Below are 22,105 nucleotides of genomic sequence, written 5' to 3' on the forward strand. Positions count from 1 at the left end.
TGCAGTGACCACAGCTAGGTTGTATGGAGTGGTGCGCACAGAAGTTGCTGTAGGGAAAGGGAGGCTGTTGATAGGCAGCACTTACTACTCGTGGTAGTCTTAAGATGCAGCACAAATGTTAGCAAATGTTAGGCTTATACAGATCTTGACAGAAGGTCTGTGCACAAATGTTTAGGTTCACTTTTCTAGGTCTTGTAACGATACGATATATATTGTAAAATGAGATGTGATAACATTTAGATTTAAAAATGGCATACCTATTATGGCTTATGTTTTTTTTTTTTTTCAGTTAAGCCTGTACTTCCTGGGGCTGGGGAAACTACATCTCAGGAGGAGTGGGCAGAGTTACAATCTGAAAGCTGGAGTGCAATTGTAAAAATCCTGATTACACCCCTACACATCTGTGTTGTATGGGGGTTTGTGCTAGATCTAAGGGGTTCATGAACCCACATCCACTGTAATGCCAATGGCCAATGAATCATCTGCTGTTTAAATGATTTAAATAAAAATGAAATGGATGCATAAAGTACTGTAACACTCAATGTTCAGACTAGTTCATAGTTACTCCAATGTCAGCTTGTTGACTCCTTTTCCAAGGCTATATTTTGCAACGAACAAGATGACTGATACAGATGGAATTCAGTGAACTGCAGTTAAATGAAAGGGAGTGTCTCTGAATGCTGGATTAGATAAAACAGAATATTATGAAGTATACATTTCTTTGAAGCAGAATTAACTGCATGAAAGTGGAACACTGAAAAACAGAGCTCACTCGTTGTCCAAACAGTAGTAATGCATTGGTGCTCTTTAGGCAGGGCACTAGTGAAAAGTGTAAGGGCTACATACACAGTCATCATTGCTATTGTGGCATTGCAAGGGTCTGCATTCTTGAACATCTGATGGCTATAGAGTTGACAATGTAAGATCAGAGGATCGTCCTCTATGTCACAACATGTACTTTTTTGAAATAATTTTGTGCAAAGGGATGTGCTAACATTTAGATTTAAAAAGCCCTGCCATATTTACCATACTTATATTTTCTTATGTTATAGAACTTGTTTCCTGTTTTTTCCCCCTGGAATGCCAGGCTGGCTTCATTTTTAAGCCTGTTATTACAAGAGTTTTTCCCCTTAGTATTGTCACAGAAAATGCATGCTGTCCAGAAATATGTATTAATTGGCATGGCGGTTGTGGGCTGCACTTTGGGAAAGACCTACATTCTATAAGTAGACATACAATAACAAAAATCCTGGCTGTGCCCCTAGAAGTTGATTATGGTAATAGATTGTGTAACAGTAAATTCAACCCATTGTCATAGTTTTGTGCTCTTTCTGTCTCTCTCTCCCTCCCTCAGATGCTCTTTGTATAGTTTTTGCTACTCTGCTATTGTTGATCATCAAACTATTTGCCATACTGATTATTACCCACTCAGTGTGAGGTGACCCACATTACAGCAGTCTTCATATGAATTTTAGTTTAGTCCTACTGTTTGAATATTTGATGGATTTGTTTTTGTATGTTGTGTTCTTGCTATATTATGTTTAGTTAATTTGGATCTCAAGCAATTATGAGTTTATGTAATGTTTTCCATGAACTGTTTGAATTAATTGTGCATCTGCTAATTTTTCTAACTTTCAGTCAAGTGGTTACTCAAGGCAGAAAAAGTTATATGCCTAAAGTGAAGCCAGGATGGTTGCTTTTTGAAATGTACTGCTTCCCAGTTAGAAAAAATTCTGACCATGCACTCAAACAGATTGAATGCTGTTGAAGCAGATGCAGCAATAATTGTAGCACAAATAATAATAAAAGTGTAAAGGGTGCTAATTTTGAATGTCAACAGACAGGAAATTACTGCTGTGGAAAATGGTGTTTTTTTGTCTGGGGGTGGTAAATAGCATGTTAGCAGGCAACTGCAGTAGTATAAAATTGGATGTGTAACTAGGTTAGTGAGTGTTTTGTGAGTAATAACACACACACACACACACACACACACACACACATGTGCGCTCATACATATACCCCCACATGCATGGACACACATGCACGTAAACACACACACACACACACACACACACACACACACAAACGTGTGCTAATACACACACCCCACATGCATGGACACACACATGAACATAAGCACTCACACACACACACACACACACACACACACACACACACACACACACACACACACACACACACACACACACACACACACACACATACATATTCTGGTGACATATAAGAACCAATTTAGCCTGTAGTCTTCTCACTAACTCATAATGTAATAATACAGTACACCTGTTCCAAATCGTCTTCTCCCTTTCCTTATGAGCCACAGTTCCTTATATTTACACATTCTTACTATGCCTGCATCCTGAGATCTTAACTGCAGTGCCTGCTTCTTCTGTAAAGTCATTGCAAATATCCACCAACGTATTTTTGCTAGAAAAAAATAGTACTTCCCTGGTGATATTCACCTTTCATTTCACCACAGTTCTTCCTAGCTCTATTTATTTCAACTGATAAAATCTCTATCTGTATTTTATTAATGTGGTATAAAAAGTTATGGAACAGGGTGAACGCCCAGTCCAAACAGCAAATAAAGCAATAAAAATGTAACAGAGGATAAGGGCGAAACACAGCTCTAAAAATAATAAAATAAAATGTCACTGATATATCTCATCAACCTCCAATCGACACAGCTTCTCCAAGAAAATATGCATCCAAGATAAAAAATCGGTTTTCTTTATTGTAGACAGGTACCAGAGTTAGCGCTTTCACCTTGCGGTTTCATCAGACTCACTACAAAGTACAAACCAATGAGTCTTTAAATACTTATAAGGGCGGGAAAAGAACACTCAATTAAGGTTCTTAACAACAAATTCAGTACTTAGCAACCAACTCATCCAATAAGTTCATCTATAAATCAATATATATACATCATTAAAAGGCATCATTAATAAAACATATTAAAATCTATTAACTTATTTGAACTTTCTGACTATCAATTTATAATAAAAAAAGCATATCAATCTAATACTTTATTTAACTTTAAGTCTTCTCATCCTTAAAAAAGGTTTTAAAGAAACCTTAGCATTAAGCCCAGGGGCCAAATCTGACCTCAGCTTTAAAATCCAGGCATTTTCCCTACTCTCAGTAATAGCCCAAATGTCCCCACCTCTGTTAGTAACATTAATCTTCTCTATAATCCTGAAACTAAATGTATGGGTACAATCTGTGTCCATAACATGTTTGGCTAATGCATTAGTACCATTTTTAATCCTAATATTGTACAAATGCTCCCGTACACGGTCCCTCAAACATCTGTTCGTCTTACCGACATAAAATGATGAACAGACATGGCACATAGCCAGATAAACGAGGTCCCTGGACATACAATCGCCTCTAGCCTTAAAGGTGTAGGAAATGTGGGTTGTTGGATGTATAAAAACTGAATCCCCACAAATGAAGTCACAAAAATTACATTTGCCACACTTCATGGTTCCAAATGGAAGTGTGGTTCCAGGATTGTTGGTCATCCTGTCGCATAACAACCTCTTAATATTCCTTTTATTCTTATACCTAAATCGTGGGCTATCACCAACAATACCATGGATATGTGGATCCACCAACAATATATCCCAATGCTTCCTCACCACATCCTTAATGCTACCCACATCTTTAGTATAAAACAAAGAAAAGGCAGTGGAACCATGAGTATTGATGTTAGTGTGACCTCGTGTGTCCATCCCAAGGCTTGATTCAGAAAAATACGGGGCAGCTGCTTCAGATCTCAACTCAAATATATTCTCATGTCCTTTTATAATATCATCCATCTTATAACCCCGTAAGGCCAACCTCCTATCCAAATCTGATAAATCCTGGCGAAACCCTTGCTCAGTGGGGTTATACCTAGAAGTCCTCATACTCTGTCCCCTGACAATATTGTGAAAAATATAACCAGGATGCATACTATGTCTATGTAGAATAGAATTTTTATGACATGGCTTTCTATAGACCCCAGTATTAATAATGCCATTAGAAAGGCGCTCAACAAATATGTCCAAGAAAGGAAGCTTGTGGTATGAAAACTCATAACTAAATCTAAGATACTCAGTACAAACATTCAAATCAGTTATGTAGGATACTAGCTGTTCAACTGACCCCTTCCATAACAGGAAGAGGTCATCTACAAAACGCCTATAGAACGTAACATGAGCTGGGAAGCTAGGATGGGAAATCATATAATCAGCCTCCCATTCGGCCATGAACAGGTTGGCGTAGCTATTGGCACAAGAAGTGCCCATAGCTACGCCATCCAACTGTAAAAAGAACTCCTGTTCAAAGCCAAATACATTAGTATGTAAAACAATATCCAAAAAAGTCAATAAAACACTAATCCTGTCCACTATATCCTGAATGGTTACTAAGATGTCGCTTAATGTAGTTCAAACCTATTCGGTTGGGGATGACAGTGAACAGGGAATTCACATCCAAAGTAACAAACAAATAATCTTGATAATCAGATACATTCCTCAGATGTTCATAAAGATCAACTAAGAACTGCTTAGTATCTCTCAAAATGAACTGGTGAGCATCGACAACAGGTCTCAAAAACTTCTCTAAATATAGGGAGAAAGGCTCTGTCAACCACCCACCACCTGACACAATAGGTCGAAGTGGTGGGTTGACTAAGCTCTTATGAATCTTAGGAAGCCCCTTAACAACCGGGACTAGAGGATGGGGTACTTCCAAAAAAGAATACAGGGAATCATCTATAAGACCCCTATTCAACAAATCCTCCAAAACACCACAGATCTTCACACTATAATTAGCTAAGGAGTCATAAGAGACACGTTCATAAAACTTACAATCATCCAGCATTTTCCTAACAGCATCCAGATAGTCTCGTGTGTCCATCACCACAATTCCTCCTCCCTTATCCGCTGGCCTCAATGTAATAGAATAATCATTCATCAGTGTTCTAAGTGCTATTCTTTCATCATATGTTAAATTATCCTTCCTTCTCTGTCTCACATCATACATCCTATAAATATCTTCCTCAACCAATTTACTAAATGCTCCCAATAATGGGTGCATAGGGGGGATATAAACACTAGGTTTCTTAAAACTACTATGAACAAATCTATCATCACTGTTACTATTAAACATCAACTTCAATGATAGATTCCTAACAAAAAGTTTAAAGTCACGTAGGGACTCTTCAATGGTACTATATGTGGTGGGGATAAAGGATAACCCCTTAGCTAAAACAGATTCCTCAGCACTAGAGAGCACGCGAGAGGAAATGTTGAATACTAAAGAGTCCCCCTCCCCTGCCACATTTTCTTCAAGTTCATATTCATGGGGGCTCCAGCCAGCAATTTCCTCTTCTGCCTCCCCCTGCTTTGAGACCTCACCCTCACATCCCTCTGATCTGTCCTGATGGGAAAAGGGTGTGACTTATCAAAGCGTAAAGATGGCTCAATGCCATGAAGAGGGGTAGAGGGAGGAGCCTGAGGTGCAAGACCTGGTCTCCTCGTCTTACTCCTCACCACTGGATCCACAGTAGATGTAATACTAACAGTGTTAAAATTACTGCCAACAGATGCATTCATAACATTGCTATCATTCACTACAGAAACAGCACTAGCAACCTTGGTATTATGATTCACTGTACCTTCAGGTCTTATACATTCATTAACAACATTCAAATCTAAATTATCAGTAACAACAGTCCCAGAAATATTGTTATCAGTTCTAATGTCAATGTCAGGAGCAACTCCATCGCTTTGGAGTACCACTGGTCCCATTAGTCCAGATTCACGTATATCCGGAGATGTTTTATTCAAACTGTCTCGGTCAACAATGGCATTATTCGCTTGTCCCTGGTTAAAACGAGGCCAAGTGAAGATGTTACCACATCTAAAATCCACAATGTCCCTATGTAGCTTCTGTCTCTTCTGTCCCAAGAGTCTCCGTTCAAACTGACCAACGGAATCTAACATTTGACACAAATGACTGTCTACGGTTGGTAATGAAAAACATGAAACCAGCTGCTCATGTTGAGCTTGAATACTACGCCTGAGTTCATCCTCTATAGGGGCGTAATACTCATTTAAAAGATGCATGTAGTTGAGGCTTACCTCGATATTTAGTTGCTGCCACCGAAATAACAACTCCGGATGGCTAGTCCCCGTGGTCGGCATCTTGAGGACTCGTAAGCCCCTCGGTATAATACGTCGTTGTATGCATATGTCGAAATGCAGTCTCTGCATCTGCATCCTCTTCAATTTAATAAAGTCGGATTCCATTGCTTCCAAACCAACACGAAGTCCCTCATGGTCCATTCACTCAACGTCATCTCCCTGCGACCCTTCCTGTTATGGAAGGGGTCAGTTGAACAGCTAGTATCCTACATAACTGATTTGAATGTTTGTACTGAGTATCTTAGATTTAGTTATGAGTTTTCATACCACAAGCTTCCTTTCTTGGACATATTTGTTGAGCGCCTTTCTAATGGCATTATTAATACTGGGGTCTATAGAAAGCCATGTCATAAAAATTCTATTCTACATAGACATAGTATGCATCCCGGTTATATTTTTCACAATATTGTCAGGGGACAGAGTATGAGGACTTCTAGGTATAACCCCACTGAGCAAGGGTTTCACCAGGATTTATCAGATTTGGATAGGAGGTTGGCCTTACGGGGTTATAAGATGGATGATATTATAAAAGGACATGAGAATATATTTGAGTTGAGATCTGAAGCAGCTGCCCCGTATTTTTCTGAATCAAGCCTTGGGATGGACACACGAGGTCACACTAACATCAATACTCATGGTTCCACTGCCTTTTCTTTGTTTTATACTAAAGATGTGGGTAGCATTAAGGATGTGGTGAGGAAGCATTGGGATATATTGTTGGTGGATCCACATATCCATGGTATTGTTGGTGATAGCCCACGATTTAGGTATAAGAATAAAAGGAATATTAAGAGGTTGTTATGCAACAGGATGACCAACAATCCTGGAACCACACTTCCATTTGGAACCATGAAGTGTGGCAAATGTAATTTTTGTGACTTCATTTGTGGGGATTCAGTTTTTATACATCCAACAACCCACATTTCCTACACCTTTAAGGCTAGAGGCGATTGTATGTCCAGGGACCTCGTTTATCTGGCTATGTGTCATGTCTGTTCATCATTTTATGTCGGTAAGACGAACAGATGTTTGAGGGACCGTGTACGGGAGCATTTGTACAATATTAGGATTAAAAATGGTACTAATGCATTAGCCAAACATGTTATGGACACAGATTGTACCCATACATTTAGTTTCAGGATTATAGAGAAGATTAATGTTACTAACAGAGGTGGGGACATTTGGGCTATTACTGAGAGTAGGGAAAATGCCTGGATTTTAAAGCTGAGGTCAGATTTGGCCCCTGGGCTTAATGCTAAGGTTTCTTTAAAACCTTTTTTAAGGATGAGAAGACTTAAAGTTAAATAAAGTATTAGATTGATATGCTTTTTTTATTATAAATTGATAGTCAGAAAGTTCAAATAAGTTAATAGATTTTAATATGTTTTATTAATGATGTCTTTTAATGATGTATATATATTGATTTATAGATGAACTTATTGGATGAGTTGGTTGCTAAGTACTGAATTTGTTGTTAAGAACCTTAATTGAGTGTTCTTTTCCCGCCCTTATAAGTATTTAAAGACTCATTGGTTTGTACTTTGTAGTGAGTCTGATGAAACCGCAAGGTGAAAGCGCTAACTCTGGTACCTGTCTACAATAAAGAAAACCGATTTTTTATCTTGGATGCATATTTTCTTGGAGAAGCTGTGTCGATTGGAGGTTGATGAGATATATCAGTGACATTTTATTTTATTATTTTTTAGAGCTGTGTTTCGCCCTTATCCTCTGTTACATTTTTATTGTATTTTATTAATAGTTTAAGTATTTTTTTATGTTCTCACTTAATTTTATAAGTTTTTTTTGTTTTGTTCTTAATTGTGCATGGTGCATGCATTCATTAATTAACCGTTCCTATGCCTTTATGTACACTTCCTACAATTACTCAGAATAAAGTTTGGGGTTCTCACTAATGTGTAACTCAGCTAAAAGATGCCGTCACTACAGAAGAGACCTATACATGTTGCACACTTGCTTTCTAATCCAGTGTCTATTAACATATCTGTTTCGAATATAACCACACATTGTAGCATTGTTGCTTTTTTGAAAACTTTGGATTTAATAAACATAGCACTGTAGCATGTCCAACCAATGGGAGAACTTCTAGAAAATAATGGAAGATGTGATCTCATTAATAAAATGCATTGCTGGAAGGTACAGCAGCCACCAACAGGCTTGCACTTTGTCAGTCTTAGCCAGTAAGCAATAAAGAGATGTGTACCAGCAGTAAGAACTCAAAGACAGTGTGAACACTAGACCATCCCATATTTGCCAGAAAAGAAAGTAAGCTTTGAAAGAGTAAACTTAAAAATGATGATGGGCTGGTCTACCTGCTATTCTTTTCCTTAAAGATGGCAGTTATTTAAGCAATAACCCACGCCTGGGTGTGGGTAATGCTGGATTTACCCACGGTTGGTGTGGTTTGGTCACGAGGGCGAAGCCCGAGTGGCCAAACAAAGACAACCATGGGTAAGTCCAGCATTACCCACACCCAGAAATGGGTTATTGCTATTGTACAATGACATTATTTAAGAAAAAAAAATACCCACTTTTCTTAAATAATGGCATTGTATAATGCCTCCGTGCTGCCCTTCCACAGCTGTCTGGTATTCTGCGGCAGTTCTGATGCTGCGCATGCATATGCTTACGCAGTACAGTAGAGCTGTGTGTGGAAGCAATGGAGAAAGGAAGATCTCCGATGCTTTTTAAAAGTGTCTCGGTATGTTAAAAGAGTTTAACATGGCGAGATAGCTTTAAAAAAGCAACAGAGATGTTCCTTTCTCCGTTGCATTTTTAAAAGCTGTCTCGCTATGTTTCTCTGTTGCTTTTTTTTAAAGCTGTCTTGCTATGTTAAACCCATTTAACATGGCGAGACAGCTTTAAAAAAAGCAACAGAGAGATGAAGATCTCCGTTGCTTTTTTTTTAAGCTAGCTCACTATGTTAAACCCGTTTAACATAGAGAGATTACAGCAACGGAGCTCTTTCATTCTCCGATGCTGTCTAAAAAAAAAAAAAAAAGACTTATACTAATGGAAAAAGTCCGGGTGACTGGACCTTTTTCCATTAGTATAAGTCTGATTTACAACGAGCACGCTGACCAATCAGCTTGCACGTTTTGGAATATTGATGGGGGGTCATTGTATAATATAGCAATATCCCATGGCTAGGTGTGGGTAATGCTGGATTTACCCACGGTTGGTGTGGTTTGGTCACAAGGGCAAAGACCTAGTGACTAAACAAAGCCAACTGTGGGTAAATAAGCATTTCTCACACCCAGCCATGGGCTATTGCTATTATACAATTACATTATTTAAGAAAAAAAAGTTACTTACTTTTCTTAAATAATGTCCTTGTATAATGGCACTATGCTGCTCTTCTGAGTTTTTCCCTGGTATCCTGGGGCTTTCCTGATGGGCTGTGCATGCGTATGGGACTTACATTCCACACGGAGAAAGGAAGATCTCTGTGGCTTTTTTCTTTAAATTAAAAAAAATGATATAGAGATACTTCAAACATACAGGATAGACAGGACAGAGAAAGTATAAGGATAATCAGGTACAGCTTTCTCTAGTTTTGCATAACGTACCTAATTATCCTTGTATTTTTATTGGTCCCATCTGTCTCATTCTTTTGAAGTCTCTGGATTTTGTAAGTGTTTTTTTTTTTAAATTAAAAGAAAAGTAGAATTTCGGTAGCATATATTAATAGAAAAAGGTCTGGGGGACTGGATTTTTTTCCATTGGTATATACTCGATTTACAAGGGGCACGCTAGTTGGGCTGACCGATCAGTGTGCTTGATTTTGAATGTTAAAAAACAGTTATTGTTGTGTAATATACAATTACTTTAATCACAAGCAACAGTATGCTATGGCTGCTATATATCAGGAAGTCTAGCTAAAAAAAGTTTTAAGTGTAGAGAGTCATCTGGTCAAAAAAGTTTTCCCAGGAGGTTATTCAAACTAGACATCTAATTGAATGGACTTTTGGGACTTCAAAAATAGTAACACCCCCCAATGTTTGTGATGTTGTAGTTTTTTATAATTAACTTTAGGCGCATTAGATTTCTCACTGCATGGGGAAGGGTGTGAGGTGATGCTGTCCTTACAGAAAATATCAAAGTCCAAAAATTCTGTTTGATCAGCTGGTTACAGCAGAACAAGCTTTGGTGAAATTGCAGTTGCCTGACTGCACTATATCCCATTTTACCTGGCCTGTAGTAATCTGAGAAATTTAGCTACATTACTCTTGGATTCACACTGTTATGCTGCGGTGGTATGGCGGTAGCGTTGTTACCTCACAGCAAGAGGTTCTCCCGTTCAATTCTCGGCTGGGCTTGGGAGTGCCTTCTGTGTGGAGTCTGCATGTCCTCCCCATGGTTGGGTAGCATTCGAAAGACATGTGTGTGTAAATGGGCGTGCCTTCGTTGAAGGTTGAGCATTGAGCTGGCACCTCGGCGTTTCATAAAAATCTACTGCCAATCATTAGCGGACTGGAGTTCTGCTGTGGCGACCCCTTACCGGGAAAAGCCGAAAGACAAACAACAACAACTGTTGGATTCACACTGGTGACTGTCATATGACTTTTTTTTAAATGTTTTGTCCCCCCTACCTTGCTTCATCCCTTCCTTATTTCTACCCCAGTCTCCTCATTCATCTCTGGGTCTTCCAGCTTCTCCTTTTGTCTTCAATGAACTAATATTAATTATGAGCTGGGGCTAGCTTGGAACCTAATGACACCCAACAGGAGACTCTCTACCAACTGCTTCATGAGGGGAGGGATTTTTTTTTCCACTATGATCTATCCTCTTGTCCCCTATGCTCATCATGAAATTTGAAGGGCTATTCCTCTCTTTATGGTCAATGCTTACCCTTTGGGAATACCAAGATGAATGTCCCTCTCCTTGGGGTAGGCACACCCATTCCTCTCTACCAGCACCTTTAACACCCAAGTTGCTAACTGAACCCAGGTTGTCTGAGACATAGTTAGGGCTTTATCCCGCTATACCACGGTCTTGGCTTTTGTCATATGACATTTTGAGTGCTATCGATTATAAGGCTGTAGGAATGGCTGGTGCCTGGCCATGTAGAGTAACATCATAATGAGGGGATATTGTTAATTCTGTTTGGCAGTTTTCATACTTCTTAAGTCAGTGAAATTGGGAGTTGAATCCTTTATAAATTTGCAATGCATTAAGTGGTCGGAATGTGCAAAATAATTGCAGGACTGGGTCATTTGTTGTATTTATCTGTATGTCTTTCAAGTTTAATGATTTAAACTCGATGATCTAATTAATTATTTTTGTTTACTGATAGAACACCAATATAAATTGACCTTTTTCAGGTTCATGCCAAGCTTACAAAAGATCAAGGAAGAATCACAGTAACTATTTACAAAGAATGTGTGATTAAGGTAAATTCATATGAGAAGCCCAAAGTAATCTCTGTACCTCCACTGTATTGAAATCTCTTTTGGAAAAATGATAGTATAAGATTTCCCTGGGTTTGTATAGGGAACTGATCTGCTACTTGACCAGCTCTCATCTGATGAACATAGTATTTTTAATGTGCTATATTTTTACTAACTCTCCAGAGTTCCTTCTGTAACAACAAGATTTTTTGGTGACTATCTACTTACTGACCAATTTCAAGTCCTGTTTTCCAAAGTCCAAGCATAAGCTGTCTGGTTTAGGACTAGTTATACAAGTCTGAGGTATGACATGTGATTTTTTTTTTGAGAGGAAGAAGCAGTTAATCTACAACATTCCACTGAGGTACCACTGAGGAAGAACCTTGGGACCACCCTTGTAAAAGGGAGAACAGATACTTAGCGGGAATAATAGCATCTATTATCTTCCCAAACACTCATATATGCACATGATCCTGTACGATTTTGTGCATATGAGACCTTAACTCCTCTAGAGACTCTATCTGCATCATACTTAGCCCTCTTCCTCTACCCAGGAAAAAAAGTTGCTGGTGGCCAATCAGCCCTTTCCTGTGGTAGCTGGCCTTCTAACACACGGGCCTCTGGCATGAGAGATTGAAATCCAGTCACTGTGCTCACACCTTTCAACTGTCTAGATATTTCCAGATATGCTTCTGCATATATGATTTTGCAATTGGTAACAAAATGTAACTCTGTTCTTTTTTCTAACAACTTTTCCCACTTCCCTGCATACATCCTGATGTTATTCTGGGTGACACTGCAATATTATATAGGTTTAGAATACTTATCATAATATCATAATACTTGTCACAAGACAATGTACCTAACACTTTAGTCATAGGTGACAATAAGGAGAAAATTACAGTCAGCTACAAGTCCTGAGTAGCAAGAATGATACCACAATATAAGGATAAAATGATTGACTTCAACAATTGGCTAAGCTCTTATGGTGTCATTCAGGGGATCCAGTATCTGTCTGCCTGGGATGACATGGGTGACAGACCACGATGCGAGATGGTCTGCACCTGACCACCACCATAACAGGTACAAGCATGCAAAATCTGAAGGTAATGCTACTCAATGAGACTGCAATCCAAATTGTAGCTTGCTACAGATCCCCCACCATACCCCAAGATTCTCACTACACCTTTCTAAATATACTGGAAAAATATTAGATAGAACCAACACCCTAATACTGGGTGATTTTTTAACTACTGCCATTAACTGGGAAAACTACTCATGTCCCAACACCCACCAGGGCTCCAATATCCTAGACCTGGTCACCCACCCCAGTAAAGAAACCACAATAAAAACTTTCCAAAGCCAACTTCATGCTACTCAAGTCAGAGAAGTGACACTTCATAACACCCATGCAGAACTGAAAGTTCAACTGCTGAATCATCCCAAATAGAACCAAAATGCTCTCATCCGATCGATTCAGACAAAACGACTCTCTAAAGCCAGGAATACAGCATCCATGGGGACCATGACATCCCAGGGCTGTACTACATGAACTACACATGAACTGGCACCCTCACCTAAGTGTCATGTTTAATCATAGCCTCACCTCACAGTCTGACAAGCCTTATCTGCAAGGTCATGGCATGGAACTTATAAACAAAGACATTGGCAACCTTTGAATCAGTCTCCAGAGCCATGGACAAGGGTAACCCCACTCTGGAATCATAGATAAACTACTAAGTTGGGCATTAATCCCTATGTCACAAATCCAGCTCCAGACAAGTGACAAGTGGAGTACCTCAGGGTTCAGTCCTGGGCTTGTTTGGCATCTACTTACAGGTCAACACTAAGGGACTCTAAGTTTGCAGATGACTGCAAACTGGGAGCCATTATTGAATCCCCAAATGATGTGGATACTCTACAAAGGGCCTTACAGAAACAGATGCTTGGTGCCAGAGCCATGGGCTCAAGCTCAATGCCAAGAAATGTATCGTTATCCCCTTTGGGAAAAAACATGTATCCATGAATTACCATATAGGTAGCAGTACACTAAACACAGAAAGTGTGATAAGAGACTTAGGGACACAGGTGGACAGTGGTCTCACCTTCAATAACCAAAATCCTTCTATGTGGCACCTCATCATGAAGGGCTTTTCATCCAGAAAAAGGAGGTCATTGTCCCACTGTACTCATCCCTCATTAGACCCATTATAGAATACAACCCATTTGGTATGTACCTCTCAAGACATCTGCAACAACTGGAAAGGCCTCAGAAATACCTCACTATGTCAAACCCAGAGCTGTTGGACATGCTACACTTAAAGAAATCCCAATGGATCTAAACCTTGTCATCACAATAAACAAAACATGCTGGAGGGATAGGTTCCTGACCCAGAGACTCTCCAGACTCTGGAACAGATTGCCCATACATGTCAAGCAGAGTGCCTCTTTGGACCTCTTCAAGAGAAACCTTGATGATTGGATGGGAGAAAGGAAATTCACCCCAGGGATGTCCAGGAAAGTAAATAATGTGGGAAGAAATAGGCTGATAGCCTAGTAACAACCTATGAACCTATGAACCTTATATACTGATCCTTTCCCATTCCAATATTGGCTAAATCTAATCTGCTTTTAACATTTGCTTATCCTTAGGACTTCTGTTTCATATGTCTTCCTGTAGTATTCCAGATCCATTCAGCTTTCTTTCCACTTCCTTACTTTCTTCTGATCATATGAAGGCCTCCTTCATGAATGTCATCATTCTTTTAAAGTGTGTTGCATTAAAGTTCTGCATGCCATTATAGGACACTGCCTTAACCTGAGTTTACTGTTCATAAACGTTTCCTGTAGGAACTCATTTCCAGGCTTTGGTAACTTTTACCTTTCCATTATCACTCCTGCTTAAAATAAAATGAGAAAAACATCAGTAATAGAAGTAATCTGGAATCTGCTTCCAGCATGTTTCCCACCATGACAGCAATCAGGAAGGGTTGGTGAGTGGTAGAATTAGCAATATCATGAAGATTCAATGGTTAGTAAACTGTTTGAGGAAATGGGATATTACTACTGCCACTGACAGAGGAGGAGGAATGGGTGAGGAAAAATTATTTTGAAACAGAAAATGAGGCGCTGCACTTTTAGCTTTCATTTCCCTTAATTTAAAATAGGTGATGTATGTAATGCCAAATGCATCTGCTTCACTTTGATGACCTGTCTCTCTTTGTTACTGTAACCTCAGAACATACTTCAGTAGACAAAAATAACTTGCTCTAGAAACATGGCAATGTCTACTGCTTAATTTATACTAGTTCATTGGTGTTTATTAGTATGTCATAACATTTCTGAAACATTGGAAAATTTCTGCATACAACTTCTGTTATGTAACATTCCCAATCATTTTTTATATAATTCATTCCCTTATTCTCCTGATTTTTCTTTATTTCACACTGCCTTTAATCTCCACCTTACCATTTATTGTTCTATTCTTTTTATACACCCCAAATGAGGCAGTATGGTACCCTGAGTTACAGTACGTTGTTAAGTAATGAAGCCCAGGATATTAGCATGCTTATCAATTTCAGTGTCATGACAGTATGATAAATTACTTAATGGGATACTGAAATTTTGGGAGTCCATATATCCAAGATATCACCATCAGAAAGTGGTCCATATACTCATGATATCACCATCAGAAGGTGGCCCATATATCCATGATATCACCATCAGAACGTGGTCCATATACCCATGATATCACCATCAGAAGGTGGCCCATATATCCATGATATCACCTTCAGAAGGTGGTCCATATATCCATGATATCACCATCAGAAGGTGGCCCATATATCCATGATATCACCTCCAGAAGGTGGCCCGTATACCCATGACATCACTATTAGAAGGTGGCCCATATACCAATGATATCACTATCAAAAGGTGGCCCATATATCCATGATATCACCATCAGAAGGTGGCCCATGTACCCATTATATCACTATCAGAAGGTGGCCCATATATCCATGATATCACCATCAGAAGGTAGTCCATATACCCATGATAGCGCTATCAGAATGTGGCCGATATACCCATGATATCACCATCAGAAGGTGACACATGTTGCTATGGTATAACAGTTCCTACCTGACATACCGATCCCACATGTTCACACATGGCATTAGTAAATGATGTGCATTAATGTAAGTAACATTTTGTTGTCATGCTTTAAGCTATTATCATTCTGAGTGACAGAAGTCACCAGCTGGGATTAAACATGCAAGTTTCTAAATCTCTTACAGAGATTTGTGGTGAACTCATTTTACATCTGCTCTAGAGTTGAAAATATGCAATAATAGGTGGTGTGGGAGGCAAAGTCTCCACAATACACCTCTTACTATACATTTTAAGCCTCTAGTGTTAAATAAAGTGAGGTTAACTGCCAGTTGAATCGGACTGAGTGAGGTGCATTTTCAGTTTTAATAATTTGGGTGACTTGTTTATTGGTGGCAATGATGCCAATTAATTAGTGTCTATATATTCCAGGTCGATACATCCCTTGCTGGTAAAAACTTAAAGAGTCCTTAGTTACTATGGCAACAGCATGCAGGAGTTTGGTGCAGACCAACAACATTTTTATGGGTATTTCTTAAATTCCATTTAAAAAGTAACTGAGGAGCTCACAATAGCCATTCTTGCTATGGCTGATGATAGATAGCAGGAACATTATAAATACATTAACTTCAGATTATTTAAGCATATCAACTAATGCTGATGTGACACCCCAACATGATGAAAAGTTGGAAAAAGGGGGTTAATGACAATATCAATGACATCAAAGGGATCATTATCATGGGGTAGGTATGCATGCAGCCACTCAGTGAGAGACCAGTAGGGCTTACAGACATGCAAAAATGTTTGGGGAGTTTAAGGCTATATGAGAAATTACTGATTCACAAGCATGATATGAAAAAGTCGTGGCATGGAGACAAGATGCTGGCATTGAATAGCAGTAGAAACTCATAAAACCTGCCATGCTGGACATAAATAATATCATGTAAAGCAAATCTTTTTTAATAAGAAAAAAATTAGATAAATTCTTACTTCTCAAGTGTATAATCAAGAGATCTAGGAAAAGCTCACCATTTGAAAATGGACAGACAGCAATACCAAAAGTATAAGCCACAGGGAAGATAGTCAGAGAAGCAAAGACCCAAACTGAGGAAAATATAACCTTTTCAGTCAAGAAGGTGGATAAATCTTTAATAATGACAAAGTAAGAGATAGTGGTACTGGATAAAATGGATCTAGAAGAACCAGAATAAGGGAGCAGAGCTGGGGGGGTGGGGGTTAAATTGTAGATCGGTACCGGGCTCTAGATGAGGCAGCTAGGACTCAGTGCCAGGACATTGAAAGACTCCACAGAATGTGTACCGTATTTACAAAATTGGTGCACTTGAGAACAAAATTATTCTATGTGAAGATACTCGTGGATAGTTTATAAAAGTTGCAGTGGATTGTCGTTCAGTTGATTTGTGGTCGATTATTAGAATAGCATTTTCCAAGAGGTTGTAGATTCAGAAACTGTGACAGAATTCATGAATACATTGGGACGGCGGTAACACACTTTTTTTTTGAAGGATGAAGAAAATAATAGGCTGTCAGTCTGGCTTTTGCAACTGATTGGATATGAAGAGGAGTGAACACACTAAGTGGACAAGAGCCCGTCTGCCACAAGAATCTGTATTTCTGTATACCTGTATTTTTGCACTGTATGACATTTATATACTTGCATGGCAAGTCTCTGCACACGAACTTGTATTTGTAAAATTGTGTACCTCAAATAATAACTTTCAAACCGTATTACAGTTTATTTGCTTGTATCTAATAAGTATAGTCTTAAATTTGATGCTTTGTAAAACATTTTCCAATGAGACTTAGATTGCTATTTTTGTTAAAAGACATATTTAAGTTTCAGTTGAAAAGCAATTTCTTTAATAAGCAGCAGAGTAGCTTTGGGAATGTACTTTGAGCAATACTGAGGTGCACTGTGGATTTGGCATTTGAGACCTTATGAGATATTTATATGTTTCTCTTGCATGCTGACTATTATTTTTGTATATAAAGCCCCTGGTTTACATTTACCATTATGGAGGCCAGCAAAGAAAGAAATGTTTGCTACACATCTATATATAGACAACACTAATATATCCTTTCTTTATAGGTTGGTTCTTTTAACCCCACCTTTGAGAATATTCAGAAATACCTTAGCCAGGTTGCTTATAAAGGTAAGAAGCAGTGTTACTGATGTAAATAATGCAAGCTGTTCGTTATCTGTGACAGAATGTCAGCTGTCAAAGATCAGTATCACAATCCTACTTCCACTTACATTAAAACTCGTCTTCCTCTTCTCGGTTAACACATTTCTGTGTTTTCTCCACTCGTGTTGCATCTAGATCATGATTCAGCCAAAAGGGTGGAGTAGCTAAAGGTGAAGGAACTTTGTACAACCCAACAGACCCTTTTTATTTACTGCATGAATTACTAATTGTGATACCTTATCCACTGTTAAATTCCTTGCATGCTTGTGTGCCTTCACTTACACTAGATCTAAGAAAAATCTTGAAAATATATGGTTGTCATTCATACTAACAGGGGAGAATACTTCCAGTTCCCGCTAAAGGTGGTGAAGACAAAAATACGAAACAGCAGCAAGTGAAGACTTCAGAGCAACACCACGGCAACTGTGTTCCAAACAAGCGACCAAATAAACATAAAAAGTATAAAAATAAACATTTATTGGACGACAATCACTTGAAACAAGCTATTAGTAATAAAAATCGATAAGCACTTTCAGCTATTCAGAATATTAGACTATTAATTTATATCAGACTATTCTGAATAGCCAAAAGCGCTTATTGATGTTCATTACTAATAGTACTAATAGCTTGTTTCAAGTGTTTGTCGTCCAATAAATGTTTATTTTTATACTTTTTATGTTTATTTGGTCGCTTGTTTGGAACACAGTTGCCGTGGTGATGCGCTGAAGTCTTCACTTGCTATTTGTCATTCATACTAGCTTTTCCTTATGATAGCATCAGTTTATCAGACACTTGCTCTGTGCCTGTTGCCAGTTGGTTACCCTTCCTGCTTCTGCTTATTTTTTCATATAAATATCAATATGAAGCCCTCACATGTAAATGCTAGCAACTGATTTTGGGTAAAAATCAAATGCACACTTATTTTTTTTAAGTCTGAAAGAAAAAAGGTGTATGGTTCTTAGATGTGCAACATAAGGTTAAATATTCCAGTATGTATGCCTGGGCCAAAGAGACCCTGGACCTTTCTCCTGCCAAGGATATAACAGCCAGCCAACTTCTAAAACTTCAGGGCACTTTCCATGTGTCCAAACCGTGAAGCACCTGGAGCTGAAGTGTCTAAAAGACCAGTTTGGTCACGTATCCTTTCAGAGCTGTCCTGCCAATGGAGAAATGGAGAAAGGGAGGCTGAGCCCTAAAAGGACAATGCTAGGAACAAGCAAAGCATGATCTAGACCTAGAGAAGGAATCCAGCTTACAGTGCTTTGTAAAAGTATGCCCAGAGGTCCAAGTAGCAGCTTCTAGAATACTTCTACAATCCAACCCTTTCCAAAAAGCTATAGAAGAAGCCAAGGTCCTTGTAGAGTGGGCCTTGACCCTGCCTGGAATAGAGTTGTCATGGTGAATATAACAAAAAGTAATAGCCTTAGACAACCATTTGGAAATAGTCTGTTTTGACACAGGTTGTCCCTTCTTACCTTCACAAGCAATTAACAATTGACCTGAAGATCTGAGAGATGTAGTTCAGTCAAGATAATACCTGAGTTATCTGTGGACATCCAAGGCATGGAGTATCCTTTCTCCCTTATGTTTAGGTTCAGGAAAGAAAATGGTGGGATGGATAGTTTGACTTCACTTGGGTTCAATTTTAGGCATAAAAGAAGGACTAGTTCTCAAAGAAACCCTGCAGCACTTCTTCTAGAGGTTAAGCATATAACAAGCTATAGGCTAATTCTTTTTTTTTTATTTTATTACATCTGGGACATAATACTGGTGGGTGTCATGAGATCTAGTGTAGCATACAGCCCATTCATGTCCAGTTCCATGCCGAAGAACGTCACCTCCATCATCACTGCTCACATTGGCAGTATTATGTAAGGTTACGAATATGTCCATCCATACTTGTATGCTCAAAGATAAAAATCAGTGGTGGTACTTTTTTACAGACACACACACACACACACACACACACACACACACACACACACACACACACACACACACACACACACACACACTTTTTTTATGCACACAGATAATGCATCTTGTGCTAGGTCGGGCTTCTCAACCCCAGCTGAGGTATGGGTATCTGGTTTCCTGCTCATCAGTGTTTATTTTTTTAATTATCTTATACAAACTGGACTTAAACATTCTCTCCTGAAGAGTCTTACAGTGCCACCTTAGACTGGCCATTACCACCTAGAGTTCAGATTTTTAAGACTTTCAGTCCTTTCATACATTCGATAATTTACGCTACAGAATCCTTGAGGCCTCAAGGACTCTATTTTTGCTTACCTAGATCATAATGGGTGGGACCAAGCAGGAAGGCTGGAAACTGAGAAGACTGTAGTACTTTCCTTACAGGGTGATGGTCTTCAATAGGAACACTTTTACTCATTGAAGAAAAAAAAGTAGATCCAGCTCTCCTGGCCAAGAGGTACCCTAGGTGGCTGCCTAGGTCACCTATGGCTAAGGCTAACAGTGGCTATAATAAGGTAATAAGGTAACAGGGGAAAGAGACAAGGGAAAACATAGATTTCCAGTCCACCACGCAGTTACGTTTACAAGAATCTATTACAAATATTATATGAAAGCTGGAGTTAATGTCCCTGTAACAAGAAGGAGAAAAAGAGACAAATATTCTAGAAAACAACCAGTCCAATAAACAGGCGCACACCTGCACTTAACATCTTAATTAACACTTATGTGTTATTATTGTTCTAAAATAATGCCACTTCAATTAACTTTTTGTTCCCTAGCTGCAGCCAGTCTCCCACTGAGAATACCCTATAAATGTTCTGCAACTCTAAAATGACATAAAAATGTAAGAAGGGCAACTTGTGAATGGTGTGAATGCAAAAACAAGACATAGAAAACTATGAAACAAAGGCTGTGGGAAAATATACTATAAACTGTAAGAGGAAATAAGAGGGCCTTCAACTATCAGCTTGGCTGGCAGACAATTAAACGCTGAGACAAGCACATTATTATAAAATTGAGACCTGAACTTTCTGTGGTATTGAGATTTATATTACAATAAATATACTTTTTTTTCATTTAGTTAAAACCACAATCACTTAAATACAATAGTGTGAGCACATTGGTCAACAGCCATATCATCTCAGATTCAAATAGGAGGCAAAGAAAAACATCTGTTTTAAAGAAGGTCTTGAGTTGAAATCCACATCCTGAACTTTTTTACTTACTTGACCTTTTAACCCTCACGTTTTCCTTACTTTATTTTCTGTCTTTTCTATAACAGAATGGTTATCTGTTTAGAACATCAGTATATATACTAATCTCAGCTTAGTGCTGTTGGAAGAAAGCCCAGCATCCCTGTCTCACCACTGAAGGTCTCAGAGAAGGTCAGGAACTTTGTTTTTATTACATGTTAAACAGCACATATTTTCCTAATAAATGTTTATCAGCATGAGTGCTATTTTTCGTAGTTAGTAAATAAACATGTAAAATTAAAATTAATAGTGTATATTAAGTATTATGAGATTAAATGACAGGCTGCTGTTGTATTATTAAGGGGAGGCCATTTTCTTTCTTTCTTTTTTTTTTTTGAGTCTGCTGAATGGGTTTCAGTGTTAAAGGTGACAGTTAACATTTACATGAATAGGGTAAAATCAGTCTTGTCATGCATAGGCTGGAAGTGTTTTCTTTTGCACTGCTCTAATATGGTAGCACTGGTCTCATTAGAGATCCTTGCATGATTTTTTTTCTGGATCTCTTTTACCCATTTTACATTTAGGGACTATTCAGTTCAATGCAGTCATATAATCCATTACATGACATGTAACTCAAGACGCTTGCTGTATATACTTTCACTATAATTTCTTACTTGCATGTTTGTAGACATTCTGAGTTCCTGAATTTGGTGCTTCTTGCAAGACACGTGTTCATGTTTAAACATTGTATTAATGTTTCAGCTACATGTATTCATGTAAACCAGGGTGCACACAAAGTAAAATTCTATAGGATTCCCTCTTGTCACTGGTGTTTTGGAATGTTGACAGAAATGGTTGGACCTAGTTAACTGATAGTAATGTCTTTCAGCTTTTCCTAGTTAGGGGTTGCCACAGCAGAACTCCGGTCCGCTAATGATTGTTAGTGGATCTTTACAGTGCCAAGCTGCCAGCCCGATGTCCAACCTTCAAAGAAGGCACTCCCA

At 38.6% G+C, this 22,105-nt stretch overlaps 1 protein-coding gene across 1 annotated transcript in view; it reads left to right on the plus strand.

The window, feature by feature from the left end:
* Positions 1-22,105, plus strand: part of CA12 (carbonic anhydrase 12) — a 462,957-nt gene that overhangs the window by 182,128 nt on the left and 258,724 nt on the right. The window contains exon 6 of the mRNA XM_044077750.1: positions 17,835-17,898. Coding sequence (XP_043933685.1) covers positions 17,835-17,898 — 64 coding nt within the window. The remainder of the gene's footprint in view (positions 1-17,834; positions 17,899-22,105) is intronic.

Source organism: Protopterus annectens, chromosome 7.part0 (genome assembly GCF_019279795.1).
Source record: "Protopterus annectens isolate FY-2018-M chromosome 7.part0, PAN1.0, whole genome shotgun sequence".
NCBI lineage: Eukaryota > Metazoa > Chordata > Ceratodontiformes > Protopteridae > Protopterus > Protopterus annectens.